Source organism: Leishmania donovani, chromosome 14 (assembly GCF_000227135.1).
Source record: "Leishmania donovani BPK282A1 complete genome, chromosome 14".
NCBI classification, from domain to species: Eukaryota; Euglenozoa; class Kinetoplastea; order Trypanosomatida; family Trypanosomatidae; genus Leishmania; species Leishmania donovani.
The window spans coordinates 45,622-71,141 of NC_018241.1; the positions used below are offsets into that span (position 1 = coordinate 45,622).

At 61.6% G+C, this 25,520-nt stretch overlaps 8 protein-coding genes across 8 annotated transcripts; all 8 read left to right on the forward strand.

Annotated features, from left to right (window-relative positions):
• Window positions 1–1,045: 1,045 nt before the first annotated feature.
• Window positions 1,046–2,560, forward strand: LDBPK_140180 (carboxypeptidase, putative; the record flags this gene model as incomplete). Its single annotated transcript, XM_003859342.1, has 1 exon — window positions 1,046–2,560. The coding sequence occupies one exon, from the start codon at window positions 1,046–1,048 to the stop codon at window positions 2,558–2,560; it is 1,515 nt and encodes a 504-aa protein (XP_003859390.1).
• Window positions 2,561–3,661: 1,101 nt separating this feature from the next.
• LDBPK_140190 (hypothetical protein, conserved) lies at window positions 3,662–4,261 on the forward strand (the record flags this gene model as incomplete). Its single annotated transcript, XM_003859343.1, has 1 exon — window positions 3,662–4,261. One exon carries the CDS (start codon window positions 3,662–3,664, stop codon window positions 4,259–4,261), a length of 600 nt encoding a protein of 199 aa, XP_003859391.1.
• A 1,599-nt stretch (window positions 4,262–5,860) lies between these two features.
• Window positions 5,861–6,382, forward strand: LDBPK_140200 (hypothetical protein, unknown function; the record flags this gene model as incomplete). The annotated part of the gene is made up of 1 exon (XM_003859344.1): window positions 5,861–6,382. One exon carries the CDS (start codon window positions 5,861–5,863, stop codon window positions 6,380–6,382), a length of 522 nt encoding a protein of 173 aa, XP_003859392.1.
• A 1,838-nt stretch (window positions 6,383–8,220) lies between these two features.
• LDBPK_140210 (hypothetical protein, conserved) lies at window positions 8,221–9,552 on the forward strand (the record flags this gene model as incomplete). Its single annotated transcript, XM_003859345.1, has 1 exon — window positions 8,221–9,552. The coding sequence occupies one exon, from the start codon at window positions 8,221–8,223 to the stop codon at window positions 9,550–9,552; it is 1,332 nt and encodes a 443-aa protein (XP_003859393.1).
• A 1,847-nt stretch (window positions 9,553–11,399) lies between these two features.
• LDBPK_140220 (hypothetical protein, conserved) lies at window positions 11,400–12,764 on the forward strand (the record flags this gene model as incomplete). The annotated part of the gene is made up of 1 exon (XM_003859346.1): window positions 11,400–12,764. The coding sequence occupies one exon, from the start codon at window positions 11,400–11,402 to the stop codon at window positions 12,762–12,764; it is 1,365 nt and encodes a 454-aa protein (XP_003859394.1).
• A 4,413-nt stretch (window positions 12,765–17,177) lies between these two features.
• LDBPK_140230 (hypothetical protein, conserved) lies at window positions 17,178–22,715 on the forward strand (the record flags this gene model as incomplete). The annotated part of the gene is made up of 1 exon (XM_003859347.1): window positions 17,178–22,715. One exon carries the CDS (start codon window positions 17,178–17,180, stop codon window positions 22,713–22,715), a length of 5,538 nt encoding a protein of 1,845 aa, XP_003859395.1.
• A 973-nt stretch (window positions 22,716–23,688) lies between these two features.
• LDBPK_140240 (hypothetical protein, conserved) lies at window positions 23,689–24,117 on the forward strand (the record flags this gene model as incomplete). The annotated part of the gene is made up of 1 exon (XM_003859348.1): window positions 23,689–24,117. The coding sequence occupies one exon, from the start codon at window positions 23,689–23,691 to the stop codon at window positions 24,115–24,117; it is 429 nt and encodes a 142-aa protein (XP_003859396.1).
• A 653-nt stretch (window positions 24,118–24,770) lies between these two features.
• Window positions 24,771–25,289, forward strand: LDBPK_140250 (hypothetical protein, conserved; the record flags this gene model as incomplete). Its single annotated transcript, XM_003859349.1, has 1 exon — window positions 24,771–25,289. One exon carries the CDS (start codon window positions 24,771–24,773, stop codon window positions 25,287–25,289), a length of 519 nt encoding a protein of 172 aa, XP_003859397.1.
• Window positions 25,290–25,520: the final 231 nt, after the last annotated feature.

The window sequence follows — 25,520 nt, forward strand, 5'->3', positions numbered from 1 at the left end:
TTCCCCTGTTCTCGGCGAAAGGTGCATTCCGTCCCGACACCTTAGGAGGAGCACCGTCTGCGGTGTGATTGGAGTCTGCGCTCGCCTTTAGCGGTTTTCTCTACTCCCTCCCGCCCACCTACTCAGGTGTGCGTGCTGCGCAGCCAGTGCCGCTGCTCCTCTCGCGATGGTGCCATGGCCCCCATGTCACCGCAATCCTCTTTCAGACAAGCACAAGCGCTGTATCTATGGGTGCGTCTGTGTGTCGCCGACTCGGCCTCCCTTGTCTTCCTCTTTTCTTCTCTCCGTCTCTCGGCTTTACACCTCTGCCCATGCCACAGTTATGTTGCACCCCCCTCTCCCTACTTTCTCTCGATCCCATCCGCGATACCGCACGGACAGCGCCGCAGCGTCTGTGCACGTCTATGTGGATCTGCTCAGAACAACGCTCTGTTTTCTTAACTAGTATGGGTCTTCCTGCCCCTCCGAATTCCTTCTGCGTCTTCTCCGTTCGTGGTTGTTGTCGCAGGGCCGCAACCCTCATCTGCTGTGGCTTCCCGACGCGCGTTTAGGGCCCCGGGCGTCTCTTGCAGCTATGCGCCCGCCACCGTACCGCGTCACGGAACTCGAATCGTGCGCACGGATGTATATGCATGAAGGCACTTCTGCACGCCGCACCGCATCCTTCTTATTCGCCAAGCTGTGGGTTAGGGGCCGCATGCGCTTGGAAGGGTGAAGAGTGGGTGGGCGCACCTTGTCCACCGTGAGTCTATATGTGCGAGCACCCGCCACCATCGCGTCGTTGGTCAACGGCCAATCCTTCACACGTACCCTTTCCTCGCGGCACCGTGCCATACTTCTCCGTTTCTTCTTCTCTACCCCTCTCCCGTGTCGGCCTCTCCTTGTAATCCCACTGGTGTGTGGTGATACACCACAACGAGGTGTGCACGCATTTCGCTCTCTCTACCACGCAGCAAGTCCGCCCACTGTGCGCACACGACACCTCTATCGCTCTTTTCCACTGCCCACCCGCCCACCCCTACCCCTCCCACACCTCAGCGACACCATGCAGGCGTACGAAGAGCTGAAGCAGCTGCATCGAAAGCTGCACAACCTTCGGCACCTTCTTGCCCTAGGTGAGTGGGACATGCATACCATGATGCCGCCGAAGGGCGCAACGGCTCGCGCGAACGCGCTTGCGGAGCTGGAGGCACACTTGCACCAGCTTCACACAGCGCCACGCGTTGCGCTCCTTTTGAAGGAGGCGCTGCTGGTTAAGGACGAACTCGCCGAGGTGGACCGCGCGAACCTCCGCGAAATGGTGCGCCTGCACGAGCTTGCGTCGCAGCTGCCGGAGGAGCTGCTGCGGCGCAGGACGCGGCTGACAACGCTGGCGCAGCAGCTGTGGGTAAAATGCCGCGCGGAAAACGACATTGCTGCGTGGCTGCCGACGCTGCAGGAGCTGGTGGACCTCGAGCGCGAGGAGGGCCGCCTTCGAGCCGGCACAAGCGGGAAGTCCCCGTACGACGCGCTGCTCGGCGCCAACGAGCCCGGGATGACGGTTGCGAAGCTGGACGCAATCTACGCGGACATCAAGTCTTGGCTGCCGGCGCTGTACAAGGAGGTGCTGGAGAACCGAAAGGACATGGGCGCGAGCCTCACTGAGCTGCAGACGCCGATCTCGAAGGAAAAGCAGATTGCGCTTGGCCGGCAGCTGATGACGGACGTGTGGAAGTACGACTGGGGCGCGGGTCGCTACGACGAGGCGCCGCACCCGTTTGGTGGGATGGTGAAGGAGGACGTGCGGATGACGTACTACTGGTCGCCGGCCAACTACACCAAGTGCCTGCTGGCGACGATCCACGAGACAGGACACGCCAAATACGAGCAGAACTGCGGGCCGCGCGAGCTGCTTGGGCAGCCGGTGTGCGAGGCGCGATCCGGCGGCATCCACGAGACGCAGTCGCTGCTGGCGGAGAGGATGATAGCCAAGTCCGCTGCGTTCGCCGAGTACCTGACGCCGCTGCTGGAGCTGCACCTTGGCGCGCAGCCAGGGCTGACGGTGGAGAACGTGCGCAAGATCAACCAGCTGGTGAAGCCGAGCTACATCCGGACGCTTGCAGACGAGGTGGGTTACTCTCTCCACGTGATCCTGCGCTACGAGATCGAGCGCGACCTGATCGAGGGGCGCCTGGAGGCGGTGGACGTGCCGCGGGTGTGGGAGGAAAAGATGAAGGAGTACATGGGCCTGGAGACGCTTGGGCGCGACGACCTCGGGTGCCTACAGGACATTCACTGGGCTGCCGGGTATTGGGGGAGTTTTCCCGCCTACACGATCGGCGCCATCGGCGCTGCGCAGCTGATGGCGGCCATCCGCCAGCAGCTGGGTGACGACGTCGTGACGCAGTGCATCCGCACGGGCCACATCGACCCCATCTTGGCCAAGCAGAAGGAGATGATCTGGGACCTGGGCTGCCTGCTCGAGACGGACGAGCTGCTTATCAAGGCAACCGGCGAGCCGCTGAACCCGCGCCACCTGCGCGAGCACCTGGAGCGCCGCTACCTGCGCAATGAGGACTGAGGAGTGGAAGCAGTGCTTGTTGCCGTCCTTTGAGCTTGCGTTCTGCTGTCTGGCCCCCTCCCCTTTCCCTGCCAGCGTCAGCAAGCCCCGGCCTCGCCGTGCGCGTGGTGCTCCGTGCAACCTTGTGTGTGTTCTGTCATGCTCCCTCTCTCCTCGAGATGACATCGGCAAACTCCGTGTGCCCACGATCGCATGCGAAGGTAACTTTTATTGATGTTTTGATTTCGTTTTTTTTTGTTTGGTCTGATTTTTCAGTGCACGAGCGACGCAGTGCGCGGTCTGTGCGTGGGTCGGTGTGGTAGACGACACGCACAGGCACACGCGCGTACGCAGATGTCGGCACGTTTTTACTTTCCCTTTTTATCGCTCTGATTATTCTGTTTTGACACGATGCGCCGCCGCCTCACTGCTGGCTAGCTGCTGCGCTGGGTCACTCAAAAGTCTTACATCCACTCCGCTTCTATATACTATTTCCGCCCACGCCCATCGACACACCGGTGGGTGGGCCCCTCAAAGAAAAGAGACGACAAAAACGCGGCTGAGGTCCCTCGCACCGTTCATGTGCCGCTTCGCTTTCACGCGCCTCACGGCCTGAACCGCCCTCCTCCTCCCCTCTCAGTCCACCACGGCTGCTGTTGTGCAGCACGGTGGCGCCAGCGGGACTGCCCTGAACCTGGAAATCCGCCCAGTTGTGGTGCTGGATGGCGTTTTGACGTTCTACGCAGCCCCCCCCCCCCCAAGGTCGCTTGCTGTAGCCGTTTCACCTCTCGTCTGCCACCTAGACTCAACAGCTGGAGAAGTCTTCGCGCACTCTACGGCGCGTGCAAGCTTGAATATATAGTCGCACCTGCCAACTGTACGGTTGTGCGCATCGTATGGCACCGCCCGTCCCTCCCTCCCTCTCAGAGAGCTGCCAGCTCCATTGAAGCATTCGCCCCTCCCCCGCTCCCTATTCTCTCTTCTCATCACCCTCGCGCACGTGCGTGCACAACACGACTTCCGAAGTTGCTCTCTCGCCCACACCCACTCCCACGCCCATCAGTCTTAAAGTTTTGCGCCCGCCTCCTCGACAGCCTTCATTGTATTCAAAACGGAGCGAAGATGACAGACATCGACGTCAAGACGTACAGCGACGACGCCTCGCTCGGGAAGGAGGCGCCGACGATCGAGTCGGCACACCCCATCAAGGGCGAAAAAATCACAATCACGGAGGACAAGATCTACGTGCTGTACTTCTTCAATACTTTCTACCGCGGCGCTGATGTTTGCAACGACGAGTTCACGACGCTGTCGGAGGAGATGGCGGACAAGGCCGTTTTTGTCGCCATCAGCACGGACGCCGACATCGCCAAGACCGAGAAGTACCTGGGGAAGGAGATCATTGATGAGAACACGAAGAAGCGCCTGCGCCTGGATCCGTCCCACATCTGTTACGACGAGGGCAAGGCGGTCAGCAAGAGCTACGCGGAGGTATCGAATCTCTCCGTGATGTCGTGCCCCATGGCCTTCGTTGTCAAGGATGGCAAGGTCGCGTGGCGCCAGCAGTTCCTGCAGACTCACACCGTCAACCAGTCCAACTTCCGCGAGCAGCTCTCCCGCGTGCTGGCTGGTGAGGAGCTCGAGTCTAACGGCCCTCGCCCGAAGGTGGAGATGGAAGAAGAAGAGGCAGAGGGCATGGATGGCGATATGTCGCTGTTCTAAGAAGGAAAAGTCGCACATGTCCACCAGCGCTCCCTTCACCGCACCGTAAGATGGGTTAGAGGTTGTGTATGTGTGTATGAGTGTGTGTGTGTAGCACGAGACATATCGGGCTGCCGGGGAGGGGGGCGGTTGATGTCATGGCAGAAGGAGCATCTTCGCTCTAACTTCCAGGTGCTCAGCATCGACACACGTCTGCGACTTCCTCTGCTCCTCCCCCCCCCCCCACACACACATACACATGCACGCACACGCACGCGCACACACTGCCCTCCCCTCTGTCTGGGCATGTGCGTGTGCGCCTTCCTGTGCCGAAGCAATTATGTTTAAGACGTGAAAAAGGGTAAGCAGCGAACCCGCAACCAACCCCCGAAAGCCAGGCGAAGAGGATCTAACAAGAGGTGTGCTCAGCGGGAGAAGGAGGGGGGCCAAAGTGGTACAGCGTGGGGGTGCGTGTCTGTGGGATGGTGAGGACTGTGTACGCGGCTCTCCAAGCGGCGAACCAAGCGCTCGCTCACTCCTTCCCTCCCGCCCTCGTTTTCCTCAGCAAAAACATGCGCGGACACCAATGGAGCCCACGTGTTTGGTGCGGGGCGGGGGCGTTCCTCGATCGCACGGCATGCTCACACGCACGTGCTGGGCCCCCTCTCTCGAGCGCCGTCATCCCACGATGGGATCGCTGGTCCTCCTCATCCTTGCTCGCTTGTTTAACTCTGTCTTCGGCTGTTTTGTTTTTGTTTGTTTCCCGCATGCGCCTGCGTCTGTGCGTGCGTTCTCACGGTTATGTGGCGGGATGGGCAACCCTCCCTGCACGCGCCACACTTTAAGACGAGGGCCGACATGAGACGCTGACAACTCTGGAAGACGCCAAGGGTTCGCCGAACACGTTTTTGAAAAAGAATGTAAAGCGCATCTGGCACCGATGCAGCGGGAAGAGCGAATGAGCGCGAGAGCGAGAGAGGCGAGCACGTAAAGACGCGCACGCGGAAACGGGAGAAGGACGGCATTTTAGAACACACGTGTATGCGCACAAGTGTGTCGGTGTGCGTCTGTCAGCAGGTTTGCATGTCTTCGTCTCGGCACTTGCTCGCCTCCCTCTCCCAATCTCCCTTTCCTTGAGCAGGATCTAAGCAGATCAGCTCAGCCAGGGGGGTGCAAGTGATGCGTCTGCAAAGTAGGTGCGGAGGATGCGTCGATGTGCCGTCGGTAAGGCTGTTTATGTAAGCGTCACGGAGCCACCTTCTCTACCTCATCTCTCTCCTGCTCTTTTTTTTTGCGCTCATATTCGTTCACTCTCCGCACCCCCCCCCCCGCACACACACACACTCACACACTCATCACTCTTTTTCCGATGCCAGGCTTCATGCAACGGCCCGACCATTCGAAAAGGGCCTCTGCGTTGATTCTCACCATCAAGCCTGAGCCCCATCAGGATAGCACCACTGTCGAAGGCACAGACACACACGGGCACGCCGTGTACCGCCTTACTCCCACCTTAGGCGAAGCAGCAGGAGAGTATCTGCTTGCGCATCCACACCTACAGTCACGTATACCCTGCTTGACCAAGTGCAGCGAGCGCACCCCGCTCCTTCCCCGTTGAAGATGGACTCGCAGGCGCCTTATGGAGATGTCGTTGACGAGGCGACAATGGCCGTCCTCCCTGAGCACGGTCTCGTATTTTCCGAGATCAAGCAGATGCAACTGCAGCTGTGCAAGCCGAAGCTGCTGCCCGTCAAGTCCTACTCGCTGGAGAAGCTCGAGAAGATGGAGAAAAAGTTAGCACACGAGGTCAAGGAGAAGCGCGACGCAAACCGTGCACAAAAGCAGGCAGCACTAGTGTGGACATCGGCAGACCTCACGGCCGGTGAAGGCATCGAAACCATCCCTGCACCGTCACCGCTAGTTACAGTGGCGCCAGCACCTCCCTCTGCGGCCCCTGCTGCAGCCTCGTCGGCCTCGTCGAGGGGGGCGATGTCACAGGAGACGTTGAGCGCACCGGCGCACACGGAAGAGGAAGCCTGTGCCGACGCCCCTATGAGTGCACCAGAGCGCAGCTCGCGAATCTCGTCATCGACGGACGTCTCTTCTTCCTCTCCTTCTCCCTCGGCGTCTACGACAGACTGAACGTAGAGCTATATGCGTGTGCGCTCAATGGGAGAGCGCGTTGTCGATGGATGTGATCACGCCTGCGGCCACACCCGAGTGATGGAGGAGAGGGCGGCTGTCTGTTTCAACAAGAACACACGAAAAGAAAACAAGCTTCAACCTCACCCCTTATCGAGTGTGACTTACTTCGCGGTGCGGCGGTGTGTTCAATGATCTCAGCCCCTTGGTGTACGCCTTTCCACCCCCGCCCTCCACCTCCACATCTCGCCCCACCCTCTCCTCCTCGCCCCGCTCGTTATTCCTTCTTGGGCACCACTTTCGCCTCTCTCCCTCGCTCCTGTCTTCGCAACACCGCTGTCCATCCATCAACGTCTGCGCACGTGTACGCACCGTGGCACACTCACAGTACAGACACGCACGCAAGCAGGGGCCTCCGGGGTATCGCCCCCTCCCCCTCCTGCGCGTATGTCTGGCGGAAGAGTGAGAAGGGCGCGCGGCGATTCAGAGCGGTGAGCCGTGCTTGACGGCGTTCCCTATCTCTTCGCTTCTCCTTCGCCCCCCCCCCACCACCACCACACACCTCTTACGCACCCCACCGCTCCCCTCACCCCGGACGCATCCCTTCTGGCGTTGTCGACCTTTGCATCGCCCGCGGATGCAGTGCAAGACATCAGCCGCCGTGTTGTATGTCTGCATGATCGCATTCCCATGGAGCTCTCGCGTCGCATCCTTTCGTTGCCCCTCTCTCCGCCTCCCCTTCGTGCGCGCGGCGGGGTGTATGTTCAGACTCGCTCGCCGTGCGTTTCGCCACTCCTCTCGCATCTAACTTGTGTCTCCCTTTTTCGCATGTAGCGGGAAGGAGGAGTGGGTGGGCGCTGCTGACGTTTGCTTCGCCGCTTCGCTTGTGCGTGTGTGTGCACGAATTTGACGAAGGGGAGAAGAGAGCGCGCGCAAGCTACTCCGCGCAGAGGACGCGGCTGCTGGCTGCCTGCCCCCGCGAAAGGTTGCGCTTCCCCCTCCCCCTCTTCCAGCGTACCGCCTCATTCCCTTTTTCACTGTTGTTCTCTGCTGCAAGGTGCCCGTTGTCCTCCTCCCCTCGCGCGCCTTCGCGTCTTGCCTGCAACGCCTCCTTTTCCTCACCATCAACGCTCACCTTTGTTGTTGTCCGCCGCACTCATCCATCCGAGCGCGCTTGCTTTCACGCCCTGCCGCAGCCGCCACCCCTTCCCACGTGCTCTTGTCCGGCGTACTTCGTCCGTCTGTCTGTGTGGGCCCACGACTGTCCACCGTGGAGTGGGAGGCCGCGGCGCCGCCGTCCGATATCGTAAAGCGCAACGAGACCGTCGCCCTTTTCGTGCTTTCGAAGCTCGAGGCGGACGGCAATGGCGAGATCAGCCAAAGCAGGGCAAGGGTGTGTGTGTGTGTGTGTGTGGTAGAGGGGGGGCAGCTCTGGCGCTCACCCACCTACCCCCCCCCACACACACCGGCTCTCTGCCCATTCTCTCCTGTACTGAGACGGCCATTGATGCCTTTGGAGTCAAGGCTGGTTTTTCCACTGGCGGTGCCGCGATGTGCGGCCTTCGCCCGCTGGCACGCACCTCGCCGTCTTTTCTCACGTCACACGCACCGACAAGCACAAGCCACAATGTGCAGCTGTCTTCCAACGGCAATCTTGGTATTCTCTACTTCTTCGTTCTCCCCTCACCCTCTCCTCCGCACCCATGCGCATGCACGAGCACGCATCAGCGCCTCCGTTAACGCCCTCGGCAGTCGCCGCAGCCCCCGCGCTGTGGATCGAACGCCTTGGAAAAAAGAGCCGTCGTCAGCAGCGCGCGCACATACGCGTGCGCTCGACCATGTACGACGATGCAGAGACGCGTCGGCGCGAAGAGGCCCGCCAGCATGCTGCCGCGTCTCTGATTCAACGGCGATGGCACGAGCACACGGAGCGGCGCAGCTTGGAGCAGGATGCCGCGCCGCTTCGTGGCACCGGCGGCAACAGCGTGCTGTTCGTCGCCTCTGCGTTCGGCGACGCGGTAATGAGCAGAGGAGGCGAGACTGGTGATGTCCTCCCGCCGCTGAACAGCGACGGCTTTGATGAGCTTGCGCAAACAGTGCAGACGCCAGAGGAGAAGCGCCGCGCGCGTGTGGAGGAGTACCGCGCTCTCCTGGCGAAGCGCAAGGCGTTGCTCGAGAGCAACCTGGTCTACCAACAACTGCTGTCACGTCACTACGCGGAGCAGCGACGCCGCAACGGCGAGGACGATGTGGCACAGCTCACAACACCAGATGCGGAGGCAGCGTATTGGGCCCTCGTGCGCCAGGTAGCAGAGGAGCGGCAGCGTGTGGAGGCACGGAGCGCCGCTCTGAAGAAGGACCTCGAGCTACAGCAGCAGCGCTACGAACCTATCATGGAGGAGGCCGCCACACAGGAGCGGAACTTCCAGCAGTACATTCAAGAGCTAACGGCGAGCGTGCGCTTCATGCGGTCCAACCGACCAATCCCAACCGAGGCGATAGAAAAGTACATTGAGCTGGAGGCGGCGCAGCGCAGCGCCATCCATGCCTCTCGCGTGCGCTACCTCCAACTCAGAAATCGCTTACTGCGGCTGCGGCGGGCAGCCAAAGGAGGCGCGGCACTGTCCTCGTCTGCGTCCACCGCAACGGCAGCCGCCACCGGACAGGATGGTGAGGAGTCCAACGCCGCCAACCACCACATGTTCCTAATAGACTTTGAGCAGCTGAAGGTGGAGAACACGAGCCTCAACGAGAAGATCGAGGAGCGATCCGAGGAGGTGCTGAAGCTGCGCAACAAGGTCACCAATACCATTCACATTGCCACGCATGTGCGCGAGAAGTTGGACTGCGTGCGGGCAGAGAACGCCGAGCTGCGCCAGCATGTCGCGAGCACGGACGAGGAGCTTGGTGGTGCGCGTGATCAGCTGGCGAAGTCGAAGCGGCGCCGCGATGCGCACCTGCGCGCCAATACACGGATGAAGGAGCGCATGCCTCTGGTCGGCTCGCGCGATCTACTGATGGACTACGAGAAGCGCAAGGCGGTCATCTACAACTACCGCACCCGCTTGGTGCAGCTGACGGACCGCCATAAGGAGTTGACGGACAGCATCAAGAAGGAGGAGTCCACTATTGTCTCTCTCCAGCATGAGCTCAGTCACTACCCAAGGTGAGGCAGTGCGCACGTGTGGGGAGGGTGGCACATGCAGCCCTTCCGCCAGCGTCCGCAGCGGACTCTTGGCACGTGGCAAGGGGGACCGTGTAGACTACCCGATGTGCATTAACGCACTTTTTTGAGAGGACTCCTTTATCGTCGCTCTCGCTTACCACCCTCTTGTTCGGTTCTCCGCCCGACGGCCTTCCCGGGTGTGTCTGCGCGCCCGTCTTGCGCAGCGGCGTGGTGCGGTTTGCGTGCGGTGTGAGGGCAGAGGCGGAAAGGGCAAGGCGGTGGCCAACTCCGCGTTGGCGTGTTCCTTTTCTATGTACTACCCTTGTATGGTTTCCTTGTGCTTGACGATGTATCAGCCCAGCTCAATGCGGCAAAAAAGGGGGACGCGTGGGAGCGTGCCGGGCGCGACGCTGCGCCGTGCAGACAGACGGACAAGAAGCATGAAGGGCGACGTAGAGGTGTGGTGTGCTTCTCTTCCGTCTCACTCACGCCTGGGCAGGCAGATGAGCGACGGCAAACCAATGCACAACTGCCGATGGCAGCAATGAAGTTCAAGCGCGCGCACACACCTATGGCGCCCTGATTGTGTGCGCAGCTAAAGGTGGCGTGTCCTCGTATGTAACCGGAGCGTTTCTTTGCTTCTGCTCGGGCGCGTGTGCGAGTGGCCATGCCGTCAGTGTTTCGATCCCCCTGTTATCCCTTCCATCTCTCCATTTTGACTGCTCCTCCACATGGCTGCAGATCCACCTTTCTCCCACGCATCCCTCCGCCCTCTCTACCGCCTCCGTCATCATCATTGACACCCGCTCCGCTTTTATTCCTTTCGTTTATTTGCATTCGCTTCGAGCCGCCCCACGGCTCACACAGCACACTCTCTGTTTTTGCCCCTGCTTCCCCCTTCCTCCTCCCTTATCTCTCTCTCCCTTTCTGCACCCGTCACATCATCGACGGTGTGTCAGAGGTCAGAAGAGGGCACAGACACACGCGCACGCACGCACAGAGCATAGCGTGAAACTCGCGAAGTACATTGTTTATCTTGCACCCTGTGCGTGTGTGCTGTGGCTGCGTAGGTGCTCGCCACACGCTCGCATCTTCGCCTACAGCGTCTCCCTTCTTCGTTTTCTTTTTTGTTGTTGGGGTGTCTGTGTCCGTGTATCGCTTGGCCGCCTTCCTTCTCCCGGACCTCCACCCTTTTATACACTCCTGCACACGCAGTCACACACACACTCACACACACAAGCACGCGCGCATCTGCTGTGTGCTGCTCAAGCTATCTCTCCCCGTCTCTGTGTCTGTGTGTCTCTTAGTCGTTTCGCTTGCCCTTGCTGCTTCTTGTTTCCCTTCCCCTATCTCTGCGCTTCGCATCGCCATCCTCCCAGCCAGCAGTGTCGCGATCATATTTTGGAGGAGGAGCATATTTGGCTTCGAGCACTGTCCGCGCTCATCAGTGCACGCCCAAAGGACTCACTTGCTTCCTCCCAGACTGTCGCTCGTGCAATCATGCTGTCCAACAACGCTAGCCCTTTCGAGGAGGAGTACCAGCGAACCGCTGCGCCTGCACCGCGGCCGCCTGCCACCGGGTCTTCAAGCGCATCCGTCGGCGACGTAAAGGTGCCGCTCCCCCAAGCACAGAGCCCCCCGCTGCCACCACAGCCGCCCCAGCCGACGGCTGCCTACACAAGCACCGGCTGCGATGTGACGTCTTCAGAATCCATTTTTTCTGCCCCACCCGCGCCGCTGTCGGCGCCGCCGGCAACGGAGAGCGAGCCCTCCATCGCGCCACACACGCACACCCACGGCCGCGTCGTCCTCGCCCGGTTCCGGATAGACGCCGCCTTCAAGGGCAACGAGATGATGCGCCCCATCACATACTTCCCGATCACCACGGAAATTCTCGCGGAGAACGACGCGAGCTTCACCGTGCCGGATGTCCCGGCCAACGCGCCGCATCTTGCCGGCATCGACATCGGCGTGCGGCGCAACGACTGGTCTCGCGGCAACTCGGCGAGCGTGGATCGGCGGTACAGCGAGGTGGTGGATCTGCGAGAGCTGCTCACGTACCAGTTCCCCACCCTCATCATGTCGCCGCTGCCGCGCAAGAGCAGCGTCAGCGACATCGAGACTTACTTCAGCGCCTCGGACGCCTTCGCGGCGCAGCGCCATAACCTCCAGTTCTTTCTCAACGAAATCGCGTGCATGCCGGAGGTTATCTTCTTCTCCGAATGGGTGGCATCGTTCTTCCTGGACCCGCGCGACACCTTCGAGACCGGCACGCTGTTGCGCATGCGCGCCGCCCTGCGCGACCTCCGCCTCGCCACACACCCCTTCCGGGAGTGCAGCAAGCGGCACCGAAGCTTCACCGAGTACACCGCAAACAAGATTGCGGCCAAGTCCAGCAGCCTTGTGCGGTCCGTGGCCGGCTTCTTTTTCAGTTCCAAGAACGACGACAGTGCAACTGACGGTCGCGGCGGCGATGGGCACCCCAACGGCGGCGGCAGCGTACCGGTGCCAACGTCGTCGTCGTCGTTCACGTACGACTGGACGTATCTGCCGCCCTCGGCCAAGTCCGACGCCTGTGCGTGGGTGCGTGTGTGTGAGCAACTTGCCCGCCGCCAGCAGGCGCTGAAGGCGTCGGCGCGTTCGTTTGAAAAGTACCTGGCTGCTTTGACGCACATGAAGGACGCGCAGCTGAAGGTGGCGCAGTCCTTCGAGAACTACGAGCACACGCTTCGGTCCAGCCCGGCGCTTGACGCTCTTGGCGGCGAGTACCACCTCGCGGTCAGCATGATCGACGCCGTTACGCAGAAGGAGCGCGAGTACATAGAGCGCAAGTATCTGAACATGTGCTTGCGGCTGGGCTTCGAGGCAAACTTGATCGATGCGGTATTGGACGCGGTGGATGTGGTGCTGGGTCAGTACCAGTTTCTCTCCAGCGCCCAGCTCATGAATACGCGTGACCGCACACATGAGGAGGCGCTGCTGTACACCCAAGCCGTGAGTCGTGCACTGCTTGCCGACTACCGTGACCGGTACAAGTTCTTCTACGAAAAGCGCATGCGCAACTTGGTGCGGGAGCAGGTGGTCAGGCCCGCTATCGAATGCGCCGCCGCTGTTCAGCAGGTCATGAAAGGCTCTGCGTTGCTGCGCGTGGTGCAAGACGCCTTTTTCACGGAAGTGAATCCCACCGCAAGCTCGCCGGCAGCCGCTGCTGCGTAGCGCGCCTCTAGTGCAGGAAGGTGGTGGAGCAGTAGACGCCAGAGGGAGATAGAGACGCTTTACGTAGCACATCGCCAGATCAGCGTTACGGTCTTTGTGCACTCCCAGCGGATCCCTCGATCTTCTTTTTATTTCCTCACGCACAGCAGCGGGGTCGGTGGTGGTGGTGGTCAGCCGCATCGCGCGCTCTTCAGCGAGAGGGGCACACAGAGAAGAAACACCCTCGCGGGTCCACCCCCCTCTCTCGCGCGCTGCGAAGGTGTCAGAGGTTGTTTTGTGTTAGCGGCTTTCACGTGTGGAGTGCTCCACAGTTGCTTTTCTTCGTTTCGCTCGTTGTGCTCACGCGTATCGGCGTCCTTTGTGTGTCTGTGCGTCGCCGTGCGGACCGGCGGCTCCGTTAGTCGTGTTGCTCAGTGATCGCTGGTGCGTCAGTGTTGAGTGATTGATGCGGTGTTGGTGCTGTTACTCGGACGCTCCACCGGAGTCCGCCATCGGTTCTCGCTTTCAGCGCTCCCGCAGTTTCCTTGCTTGTGCCGTGGCCTTCTTCGATGCTGTGTCTGGGGGTGGGACCTGCGTGTGCTGATGTGTGGCGTCGTCTCGCGAACCTCTTTGCCTCGGTGGTTTCTGCGACTCGCCGCTGCTGCTGCGGGTGACGTGTGCTTCGTTCATCGCTCCGCCCATCTCAATCTATGATGCCTCTCTCCCTCCCCCTCCCTATCATGCTGGCTTGTGCTCGCGCCGTGTACCACCGCTAATGGTAAGTTGGTGCTTGTGCGGTGTGTGCGGCTGTTCGTGGATTTCACACTGGGTTGCCTCTCTGCCGTGCGTGCGGCGCCAAAAAGGCGAAGGTGGCGGCAGGATCGGATCTGACTCTGTCGGGAAAGCCGGTAATGGCCCGGCCTTCTTTTGTTCTCCCAGGCGTCTTCTGTACTCCTCCTTCGAGTGTGCGGGCACTGCGAAATGCGCCTCGCCTTTTCTTCGCCTCTTCCTGTTGTTCCTCCGGCTTGTTGGTTCTCTTCCCGTTGTTGTTGATAAGGCTACTCCCTCTTCCCACCACCACCACCATCACCGCACTACTTTGCCTCTCGCTCCTCTCGAGCGTATATTCCGGTGTGTCGGTGCAGGCGCGCGTATGCTCGTGTATTTCCTGTGCGCTTCCTTTCTCTGTGTCGTTCGTTTTCATTTTCTGACCTCAACGGAGAGAGCGAAACAACAAGCCTGGAGCACACTCGCAAGTGTGTACGTGGTTGTGCGTGGGGCAACACTCGAAACTGCGATGTCCACTTAGCACCCACATGATCCAAGTGCCATGCGCTGAGGTTGGCGTTGGTGAGAATGAAAGAGGTGGAGATTGCGCTGGGCCTGCTCCGCAGCGGACCACCGGTATCGCCAAAGTACAATGGCGCCACGCTTCGGGCTCGTCCTTTCTCTCTCACGTACGAAGTCGGCATCCCCCCTCCTCCCAGGCGCCGCCACGCCCTCTTCATCCTCTCACCCTGCTAATATACGCACAGGGAGAGAGGTAGATGCGTGCACTCACCGACGCGCGGGCGCTGTCACTTGTTCTCTGCCGAACTCCCTTCTCTCTATCCTCCTGCCTTGTCAACGCTAATATCACGCTGCCAAGCACGCATTCTCGGGTGGGTGCGCTCGCATAACGACCATGTCTCCGCACGTGCACCACCTCACCCCGGTGCTGCTGCTCCTGGCAACTGCCCGTGGTTGCCGTGACACTGATTCGCAGTGAGACCGGGGCGTTCGAGCCGCCGCCATCAAGGACTTTACTGAGAAGCAGCAGGTCTACGCACGCGTCGCTCTCCACTCGCACTCACAGATACGTTGCTACCGAATGTGAAGCAGCACTGGACAGGGACAGGCTGTTGTACCCGTTTCGGTGCCACTTGCGCCGATGGAGGCAAGGCTGGGCTCCTGTTCCCGAGCTACCACGCGACGAAACCAGGCAGCTTGCTGATGTTACCCCCCCCCCGGGCGTGGCCCCAGCGCAGGTGGCGGCGCTGGTCATCGTGGTAACGCTATTGGGTAAAATGCGCACTGAGCGCCTTGACCTACCTTAGCCTCTCCAGCGACTCGCTGACCGACCCTATTTCTTCCAGGTGACCTATGCTGGCGTCGCTTGTGTATCGCATCCAGGGCGGCAGCTCATGCACTGTGGAGCACCGCCGTCGCGAAATGATATGGCATTCCTGTCGAATCTCTTCCTCGACGGCAACAGTCTGGCTGGCACGATTTCAGGCTCGTGGGGCGCGTGGCCGAGCCTGGAAGCAGCGTTTTTCGCAGGCAGCTACCCACCAGGTGCGTCCTCATGGCGCGGGTGAACAGCGGCATCGGGTGCAGCGCTACCTCTGCAGCGGAGGCGGCCGGCTACGGCGCGCCATTGTCTGTTTCGTCGGCCTCTCGCACCGATGAGAAGCCAGCACCGCCTGGCACGGCTCCATCGTCGCCGTCCTCGCACGACGGCAACGCCTGCGCTACTTTTATCGAGGCGGTGTGTCCGAGCGCCGATTCGGTGGCCAACTCGCAGCTGGTGCCCTATATCGAATTTGCGTGCTGCAGCAACTACAGCTCCACGGCCACTTTGTGTGGTGGCATGATGCGGTTGATGCGCAGCGGCAAGGTGTACTGAAGGGCGCCAGAGCTGGCCGCATCCTTCACGTGCGGCGCAGGCATCAGCGCACAGGGCGGCGGCCTGCATCTCGGCACGTGGTGCGTCGACTGAGGCCGGAACGCATCTGCTGAGCCTATCTCGGCATTGTTGGGGGCTGCTCTGACGGCCATGGCCTCCCGTGTAGCCGCCATCTCTCGAACACAGACGGTGCGGTTGCCCGTCTGCGCACACGCCCGCAGGCGAAAATTGTGAGCTCCTTCGTTGCGGTTTGCACGTCTTTCTACGTGCGCGTGAAGGTGTCTGCTCCTCTCCTTCGTGTGCCCTTCCCCCCTCCCCTCCTCCAACTGCCACCATACCACTCTCAACGTGCGCGTGAGTGTGCGTGTGTGGGTCTTTCAGTGCGCGAGGAAGCTCCTCAGAGGCGGCAGCATCCATGTCTTCCCAGGCCCCGCCGCAACGCCTCCGAACTCGGCATCCGCTTCTTCTCCCGGCAGTGGGGGGGACCTCGAGGCGATGGATGCACTCCTCCAACACCTGCACCCCCTCCCCTCCGCAGCATGATGATCGAGCCATGCGCACTCACAACATCCACGTGCGCAGGACTTCCGCTCTTTCCCCAGTCTTCGTTGCTCATGAGATGCCACCGCTAGCCGGCGTAACATGTCTGGAGCCCCGCAAACGTGAGGCCGCGCGAGGCGCGGCCATGCATGAGAATGTCCATGCACAGCTGCTCTTCCGAGATCAGTCCACCGGGGCCCCGCTTCTACTGAACCCCCTTCTGCACCGTCAAGGTCACGGCCGCATACGGAATACGCGTGTCTGGCATACTTCCTATCGCGTGAGAAAGGGGTCGGAGTGGAAAGTGGCAATGGCGGGATCGTGCGTGTCCAAAGGTTTCCTCAAGGGGCCAGTGCACACGCACTCGCTGGCGCAGGCCGCAGTGCAGGAGGTACGGAGGAAAGCGCGCAAGTTAGTCGTCAGCCTTCGCGATAACAGATGTGTCTGCGTCTCCCTCCCTTCTCGCTCTCGGGCACGCCATGCTTTCTCTTCGTCATCTCACGTTGTTGCTGTTACCGATGGAGCTCGTGGCGTGTTCCTGTGAAAGGATGTGTGGGTCGGTGGTACTCTGCGTACTTGCGTCAGCCGCCAGCTCCTCCCCCCTCCCAACCACCACCATCACCACGGTTGCCCCCCCTCCGAGGGTGCGTTGCGCCCTCCATTACACGAAGGCATCCTAAGTGAGGGAGAGATGCGTGCGCATGCGGGAGTGGGAGAGAAGCACGTTGTACCATGCGAAGCGAGAAATACAAAATGAAGAAAACATGTGTCGCAGCCTTCCCCCTCTCTCTCTCTTCATGGAGACATGTACCATCGATGACGGTGCTGTGCGGAAGGCAAGCGATATGCGCTTGCCGTTTTCGCTGCGAGGGCATGCAGCAAGTGAAGCGACGCACGTGTCGTCCTGCTATCGTGGTTGTGCTCAGCACCTTCTCGACTATTCCGTCGTTCTCTAACATGCACACACACACACCTCCAACCACTCCCACTATCCATCTCTCACCTTGACGAGCACGCACAGAGGCATACATCAGGAAGACGCGCACACGCACATGGGGGCGCCTTGTGCTTGATAGCCTCAGGAGCTCCCACCCACCCCCCACCACCACCACCGCTCTTGTGCGTCGTTGCGGCCCTGCGCGCGTTGTGTGAGGCAAAACAGCTTCTCCTTTAGGCGGTTGCATTGAATTTGTTTTAGTAGCCCCTGCACTCGTCCTCGCACAGCGACCATGGATGAGCTCTTCGACGAGAAGGACTGTCACCGTCACCCGCCGCTCGACCTCACGAGTCGCGCCTTTCAGCCAAAGAAGTACATCCAGCGTGTCTTGGCCAATGTCTCACATGCGGTGTTCGAAGGCCAGCTCGTCGACAAAGTCGGGGTAGCGGAGGAGGACACCGGGGAGGCCCTCAAGCAGCTCATACGCGACAACCTCGGCGTGTTCATCAACTCTAAGGATGCCATGGACGCCGTGTACAACTCCGACGCGGAGCTCTTCACCGGCGAGGCCCTCGAGGCCATCACACGGTCGTTCAAGAGCGCGTCGACCAGCTGTGAGTCGCTCGTGCGGCCCATCACAGCGACGTTTCTGGACGTGCAGAAAAGCCGAAAGAGTCAGGACATGCTCGACAAGTTCTTCAGCGTTCTCGGCGTCCCCGGTGCAATCTACGACAGTTGCGGCGCCAAGGTGGCGCAGCGGCGACAGACCGCGACGGCGATGACGGCGGCAGACGGCTCCACCAGCTCCGACGACGACGACAGCGCGTCGCGCGAAGGGGACGCTGACGAGGCTCGTGGTTTGAGTGGTCGAGACGACCAGCCAAAGAAGGAGCCTCACCGAGCCACGAAACGCAAGGCCTCAGGCGACTACGACGACGACGGCCTCGAGGAAGAAAACGAGTACGAGGAGGACGAGAGTGACAGCGACGAGAAGGGCACCTCTGCTGCCGCTGATGCCGCTGCCAAGCCGCACGGCACCTTGGAAGGCCCTGCTGACAGCACCGCCCCCGCGGACATGTACGTACTTGAAAGCGGGGAAGAAATCTATTTTTGGTACGGCACCCCTCTGGTGCGTCTCAAGGACGTTGACGCACGGCGGCAACATGTCGACCATGTTGCTAACTATGAGGCAGCCGTGCTGCACCTGCGCCGTGCCATGCTATACCTCGAGGAGACGTACTCGCTCATCGACGGTGCGATGCTGACTGTAGACGACGGGGAGCCGTCAAAGGCAATGCAAGCGTCAGCTGCGACAGGAGATAGCCGCTTCCCGCCTGCCGGGCAAGGCACTACTTCGGCTGCGACAGCGGGAGCAGTAGCCGGGTCGTCAAAGAACGTGAGCGCCGCCGGTCGTAGCGTGTTTGCCTACAAGTTCGCCATGGCCCTCCTCCGCGCCGCCTTGTACCTCTGCAGCCAGCTGGCCGAGGAACTCATCTACGCGAACCCAGCCGACACCGTGCTCATTGAGGATACGCTGTCCATGATGATGGACACCAGCATCGCCTCGGTGAAGCTGCATCACTTCTGCGCCGTGCTGCAAGAGGTGCTTGGCGAAGGCGATCGGCATGAGCAGGTGCTGACCAAGCTGCGCACGCGGCTGTCCAGTGGCGGGGCAACAGCTGAGGGCTTCAGTCCGAAGAGTGGCCGCACCGTATCGCCGCCGGGTGTTTCCGACGATAGTACGGTCAGCTTTTCTCCCAACAGGCCCGTGGCCGAGGCTGGCGCAGGTGGTGCTGCGGCAGCGTCGGCTTCCTCTGTCACTGCTCCGCGAGGCGGCACAACGGCCTACCAGCACCCCGTGCAGTTCTTCATATCCATTGTGCAGCGCCAGCAGAAGCACCTCTTCCACTCCAGCGCTGCCGGCCTCCTGCGAGAGGCGAGTGGGTGGTTGTGGAAGGCACAGACAGACGCAGCGCGCGGTCTGGAGGAGCGACATCGGCAACAGGAGCAGCGGCGGAAGCTGAGCATCGCAGCAGCTGGAGGGGCGGACGCTGGGGAAGGCACAGCGGCAGAGCTGCTGAGCGGGAGCGACATCTGCGGGCGCAGGCTGTCGCAAAACTCGTACCTCGGCGTCAGCATCAGCGGCGACGGCGGTTTCATCGGCAACGCGAACGACTCCTTTCTCCAGGAGTGCTCCTTCACACAGGTGAACGCGCTCGTCGTCGGCGGGCGGCGACAGTCGTCGGCGGGCTCACCGACGAGCGGCGACGGCGACGGTGACGGCGACGTTGTGGGTGTCGCAGCCAGCGGCAGCGCCACGGTACGCAGTGATGGCACCCCGACAGAGGAGAATCGCCAGGCTGTCGGCATCATCCCCGACGCCTACGTGTCAAGGCTGCTGGATGCCCTCAACACCCCGGAGTCGCCCTTCCCCACCAGCGCCGAGTTCCGGGTCGGCACTTTGGACATGGATGCGGTGCTCGTGTCCAGCTGTCTGCAGATCCGCATCCACAGCTCCTCCCTGCTCAACCAGCTGTTCACGCGCGCTGAAGTCGAGTCGGCCGTGATGGCGCAGGCATGCTCTCTCAATACCTTCGCCCTGCGACTGTGCACCGAGTGTGTTGGAACGCTCGAGCACGTGGTTGGCTCCTATTGGGGCGGCATCGCGACTGCGCTGCACTCGGGCGTCTTCGACTTCGTTCCTGAGCTGGACTCGCCGCTGCACACTATCTTGACCCAGCTCTTGGGCAACACGGCGGCCCAGGCAGCGGCAGGCACCGGTGGTGTCGCGGCGGCCGGCAGCGGCGGCGACGGGTTGCAGCGCTCGCCGTCGACTATCCTCAGTGGCACACACTCACGCTCGCTAAGTCGTGTAGGAGAGATGGATGACAACGCCCACGTCTCCGATGGCGGCGTCGCCTTGACGGGCACAGCAAACCACGGCGCGCCCGCGGCGGACACGCGAGGGAGAGTGGCAGGCGCCGGCGTCGGGCCCGGTTCCATCGAGCAGCTGCCGCGCATACGCTTCGTACCAACGTTGCCGCATGTTTTTCACCCCGCTGCAGCCGACGCGGCTAATGAAAGTGCAACACAGCAGCCTACTCGCCCGAAGCGCCTGCGCGACATCTCGGTGCAGGCGGTTCATGACATGATCAGCACCGCTGCAGCCACGCTGCAGGCTCTCTTCTTGGCCTTCATAAACAGGAGCGTCGTGGACGGCTTCGTGAGCGCCCTGGCGCAGTATCGGGCGAGTGATCTGAGACGCTACGGCCGCTCCGAGCGTGTCGAGCTGCACGCGGCCGTCCTCTACGAGGTCATTCTTAGCCAGTGGGAGCGCATGATGAACCACGTGAGTGACGCGATGCTGCGGCTAAAGATCGTCATTGGCGAGTCCAGCAGCTCCGCCACCATCACGTCGGAGGCGCAGGTAGAGGAAGTCGGTGACCTGCTGCAGGAGCTGGAGCTTTTGCGCTCCACGTGCCTGCGCTGCTACCTGCATGGCATCGGCGTGCTCAGTAAGGCGTACCTGACGGCGCTCCCGCTGCTGCAGCGGAACACCGACAAGTCGCTCGACGCGCGCGTCCGCTCCCGGCTCAGTCGCGACTCTGTCTCTTCCCACGCGGTCCACAAGCTGCTCAACGTCTTGTCGGTCGTCATGGATCGCTGCGTCCCCTTCTTCGCGCGCGATACGGAGGTCTACGATAGCGTGGACCTGTTCGCCGTCAAGTCGGGGAGCCTGCGCGACGACGCCGACGAGGACGCGGTGGCGGGCGAAAGAGGAGGCAGTGACGCTGGCACACGCAGTGCTGCGTCGCGTCGTCGTCGGCTTCTGCGCCAGCGCCCAGAGAATGATCCCTCCGGTAGGGGAAGGTGCGGCGACAGGTCGGGCACGGAGCGTCACGGACGGGGGTCAGAGTCCTGCGCCCCGGCCGCTCTCGGAGATGGCACCGATGCCGTCGTGGACCCCATTTCCGAGCTCATCGCGCAGTTCCACAGAAAGCTAGTGATGGAGAGCCTACAGGACCACGAGGAACTGGTACTCGCTCTCCTCTCGCACCTCCTACTCGCCTTCGTTGACATGTTGCAGCTGAAGTGCCGTACAGCCACGACAGACGTCACCCTGCACCCCGCCGAGCGCGAGCGGTGCGTCGTCGAGTGCATGGCCGACACGCTGTGCCTCGCCACAACGTTGACGCCTATTCTCACGGAGCACCTGCTGGCGCCCTGCTTCTTCGAGTTGATTGCGCGCCAGCTGCCGGAGCTCTGCGCGACACCAGTCGACGTCGCTGCGATGCTGCAGAGTAAGCAGCAACAGTATAGCCAAGTCTACCTGTCGGTGGTGGAAGAGCACTGCCAGCTTGCTGTGGACGCCATGATGAACGCGTACCTGGCGCTGGCCCAGCAGCCGATCACGGACCTCGTCAGGCGACAGGGATTTGTGCAGCCGCTCTTCGACTGGCAACGCGTCTCTCCGCACACCACAGCGGCAGTGCGCCCGTACATCGCCGACGCGATTGCGTGCATCGCTCGCGCGCACGAGACGCTAAATGCGATTCGGCAGCCGGTTCTCGGCAGCGCCGCCACGCAGCGCCTTGTGGCGCACCTCGTGCGTACCTTCCTGACCTCCTTCACCAGCGACGTGAACGTCTTCGAGCTCTCTGTCGAATGCAGCTCCAGCTTCTTGGTTTACGGCCTGACACTGCTCGAGGCCGAGGCCGCCACGATCCTGAGCGTCGTGGACGCGGTTGTGGCGCACGTGAAGGCAAACCCCACCACAAATGAGCTGCTACCGGAGCTGGCGGTGACGCGGGAAAACCTTGTCGCCGTCACGAAAACCTTGGAGAGCTACGCCACCTCCGTCGGCGAGGCGATCGTTGCCGCACGCAACAGCGAGGGAGGTGGTGCGAGCGAAGCGGTCATCGCCCTCTCACTCCTGTCACGTGGCAAGCGACACGAGCGGCGCGACGGAATGGTGCAGGCAGCGATGCGCACACTGGAATACATGCTAGAGGCCATCAACACGGAGCTCGAGGAGTCGTCGCTGTCAAGCGCGGCGCTGCTGCAGCTGCGCAGTGCGGCAGAAAAGGGAGACGGTGCCGCGGGCAATGGCTTACGCAGCGCTGTGGCAGAGCGCATCGTGCAGCGCATCGAGCGACGCAAGGAGGGTTACGAGCTCCGCCGCGCTCGCGCTGCAGCGGCAGCAGAAGTGGAGCGCCAGCGGAAGAAGGCGTCGGTGTCTGCGGCTTCGCCCGAGGACGACAGTGGCCCTGCAGGCGGCTCAGACAGCGGCGCCGGTAGGGGCGGCCGACGCCAGCCGCTGCGTCGCCGTGCGGACGGGCCACAACCGGCGCCCACCTCAGCCGCTCTCGGCGACGATAAGGACGGCGACGCGGAGAGCGCAGAGCACCTCACCCCACGCACCGTGCAGGAGAACGAGAGAGAGTCGTTGAAAGCGGCAGAGGCGGCCAGCAATGTGTTCCGACTTGCGCAGGACCAGCGGCAGAAGCGCCGGGTGCGGCGCGTGAGTAAAGTCGACGCGGCCGACGGTAGAGGTGCAGACGGCGGCGCGGAAGCCGGCGAGGTGAGCGCGGGAACAGCCGAATCGGGGCCCACACCCACAACGGTGCCGCCGCCGCTTTCGGTGCCGCTTGCGGGCTATGCGGCGGGCGGCAAAGATGACGAAGGCAGTGAAGGGGCTGAAGCGGTGCCGGCGCGTCATCGGGTGTCCCGGCGCGCACGTCGGCGCCTCGTCAGCGGCGACAATGACGGCGGGGTGCCGGAGCGGCACGAGAGGCGCGCCAACCGCTTCCGGCGCGCCAATGTGCTGTGAGGACGAGTGCACAGCGCCTCTCGGGCATTCTCAACGGTGGAGAGCATGCGGCCAAGAGCGGAGGCGGAGAGTGGGTCTGCCGAGGGTGGGCTTCTACCCGTCCGGCCCCTTCTGTTGTGTACCCCTTGTTTGCGTGCGTGCGTGCGTATCAGTGGATGTGCGAGTGAGGAGCGGCTCGTGGGATTTCGTCTGAGCTGCCGTGGCGTCGTATCGCCGCGCGCTCTGTGCTGTTCATCTGCGGCGCCTCTCCGCTTGAGTCGACAAGCACACGCACACACGCATCATAAGACGCTTCGCAGTGAGCGAGGTGCGAAGAGGTGGCGATGCTAGATGGATAGAAGACGCGGTCGCATGTATTGAATGGCTGTGGTCGGTGCTTGTCTGTCTGTAGGGTCAGGAGGGCGCACCGGTGTAGTCACTGTCTATGCGCGGGTGTGCGTGTGCAGTTGAAAGTCGCGCCTTCAAGGAACTAAGAGTCCCCCATGTCCTCTTCCATGGCCCATGCCGTAGGCACATACGCGCGCGCACACACACTGGGAGGGAGAGAGGTATACAGTTTTTCAGGCCGGAAGATCTGGCAAGAGGGCGAGATGAGGAGTGTACGAGAGAGGAGGCGGGCGGCGGAAAGAGACTCACTGCCGCCTTTGCCGTGTCTCGCTCTCTTGTGCCGCCCGCCCATCCCTCAACTCGCCACTGCCCCGACTCCCCTCGTCGCGCACCGCTCTCTGCGTGTACTTGCCTGTGCGTGCGTGCGTCTGTCTGTCTGTCTACCCCCGCCACCACTCGCGCGCACTCCACCCTCCTGCGTCCCCTTTCCAACACATGCGCACGCGCGGCCGCCTCTTTTCTTTCCGCACGTTGTCTGCTTTCTATGTGTGTCGTCACTGCAGGACTTTAAGTCTCCCGCCTCTCCCTCTACAGTCTGCACTCTCACTCGCTCGTAACGTGTTACCTCACCACCTCAGCTCGCATCATGGCCGCCAACTGCATCTTCTGCAAGATCATCAAGGGTGAGATCCCCTGCGCGAAGGTCGCCGAGACGTCCAAGGCGCTCGCCTTCATGGACATCAACCCCCTCTCGCGGGGACACGTACTCGTCATCCCGAAGGATCACGCAAGCTGCCTGCACGAGCTGGGCATGGAGGACGCCGCGGATGTGGGTGTGCTGCTTGCCAAGGTCAGCCGTGCGGTCGCTGGACCGGATGGCTCCATGCAGTACAATGTCCTTCAGAACAACGGCAGTCTAGCTCACCAGGAGGTGCCGCACGTCCACTTCCACATCATCCCGAAGACGGATGAGAAGACGGGGCTGAAAATCGGCTGGGACACAGTCAAGGTAGCGTCGGACGAACTCGCCGAGGACGCGAAGCAGTACAGCGAGGCGGTCGCGAAGATTCAGTAGCGGCCAGGAACGCGACAAGAAGACAATGTGAGCCATGTCGGTGCGGCGGCGCTGTCTTTCTCCTTCTCCCGCAACACATATCCTTCAGCCCCCACCTACCCACACGCACACACACGGCCTTCACAACTTCGCATCCCCCGCGTAAGAGCACGTGTACGTCGCTGTTTCTTCTTTTCTCTGTATGTGCGCCATCGAAGGCGCTCAGGTATGCTGAGGCTCTCCTGTCTTCAGTCTTTGTCGCTCCCACCTCCCCCCCCAACCCCTCCGCCTACCATCCTGTGGTGTTGTCTGTAAGCGTGCGGTCGTCATGGATGGCGGTCCGCCCCTCCTCCATCCTGCCCCGCAGTTCTGGCCCTCCCCTTTCTACATCGCGGTCAAAAATGCAGAAGGGCACGTGCCGCGTCTCACGGTCCTCTGCCCCACCAATCACACAAACGATCAAACCTCCAAACCTCCAACCTCCCCCTCCTCTCTCTCAGGATGATCGCTTCATCTCCCGATTACACGCCCACACCCACACAACCAGCAGCTGCACGTACACACCAATTACTGCCGTGTCTCCTCGTGAGCGTCGACCCGCCTCTCCCCTCCCCCTATTCTCCGACCCCACGAGGGATTGCGACGCAGCCCTTCAGCCGGCCAACAAAGAGGCAATGGCACCTAAGGCGCACAGCGACGAGGCCCTCCTCGACGCCTGCATCAACGCGAACCGTCTCGAGTACCCGGAGCAGTCGCTGATCTTTGTGGCGCTTATCGCCTCCTTTCAGCCCGTGTACTTCTCGCACGCCATCAACGGCTTCGACTGGCGCCATGTTCCGAACCTCGTCCTGTACATCGTTATCACGGGCTTTACGACGTACATGTTACGTCAGGCGTACGTTGTGATGGTGCAGAGCGAGTTCTGGGGCCGTCAGCGCCACTTCGCCGAGGTCTCGGACGAGAAAGCCAAGGCGCTGCGTCGTCTGCGCCTGCAGGTAGCGGTGGGATACAGTCTGTTCTTCCTGAACAGTGTCTTCTTTGTGGTGAGCACCTGCTTGATGGCGTACATCTTCCGCCACAGCGACCCCCGCGCCAGCTACATCCTTTCGCCGACGCTGACGGCGGCCCTGCTGTGGCTGATTGCGCAGAAAAACGAGGAGAGCCGCCAGCGCCGCATGCGCCTCCACAAGTAAGTAAATGCGAAAAATGGAAGGCGAGATGAGCGAGTCTGGGGCAGGCAGTGAGACGCATGCGGCGCTATCTGCGGGTTACTGATTGCGAGGACGAGGATACTTGGGGACGGCGGTTGAGGGTGTAGGTGCACTCACCTACGCACGCACGCGGAAAAAAAAAGCAAAGGACAGCAGATCGCAGCACCGTGCGCCGTTCAGCTGCAACGCCTTGCGTGGCTTCGCTTTGGGGTG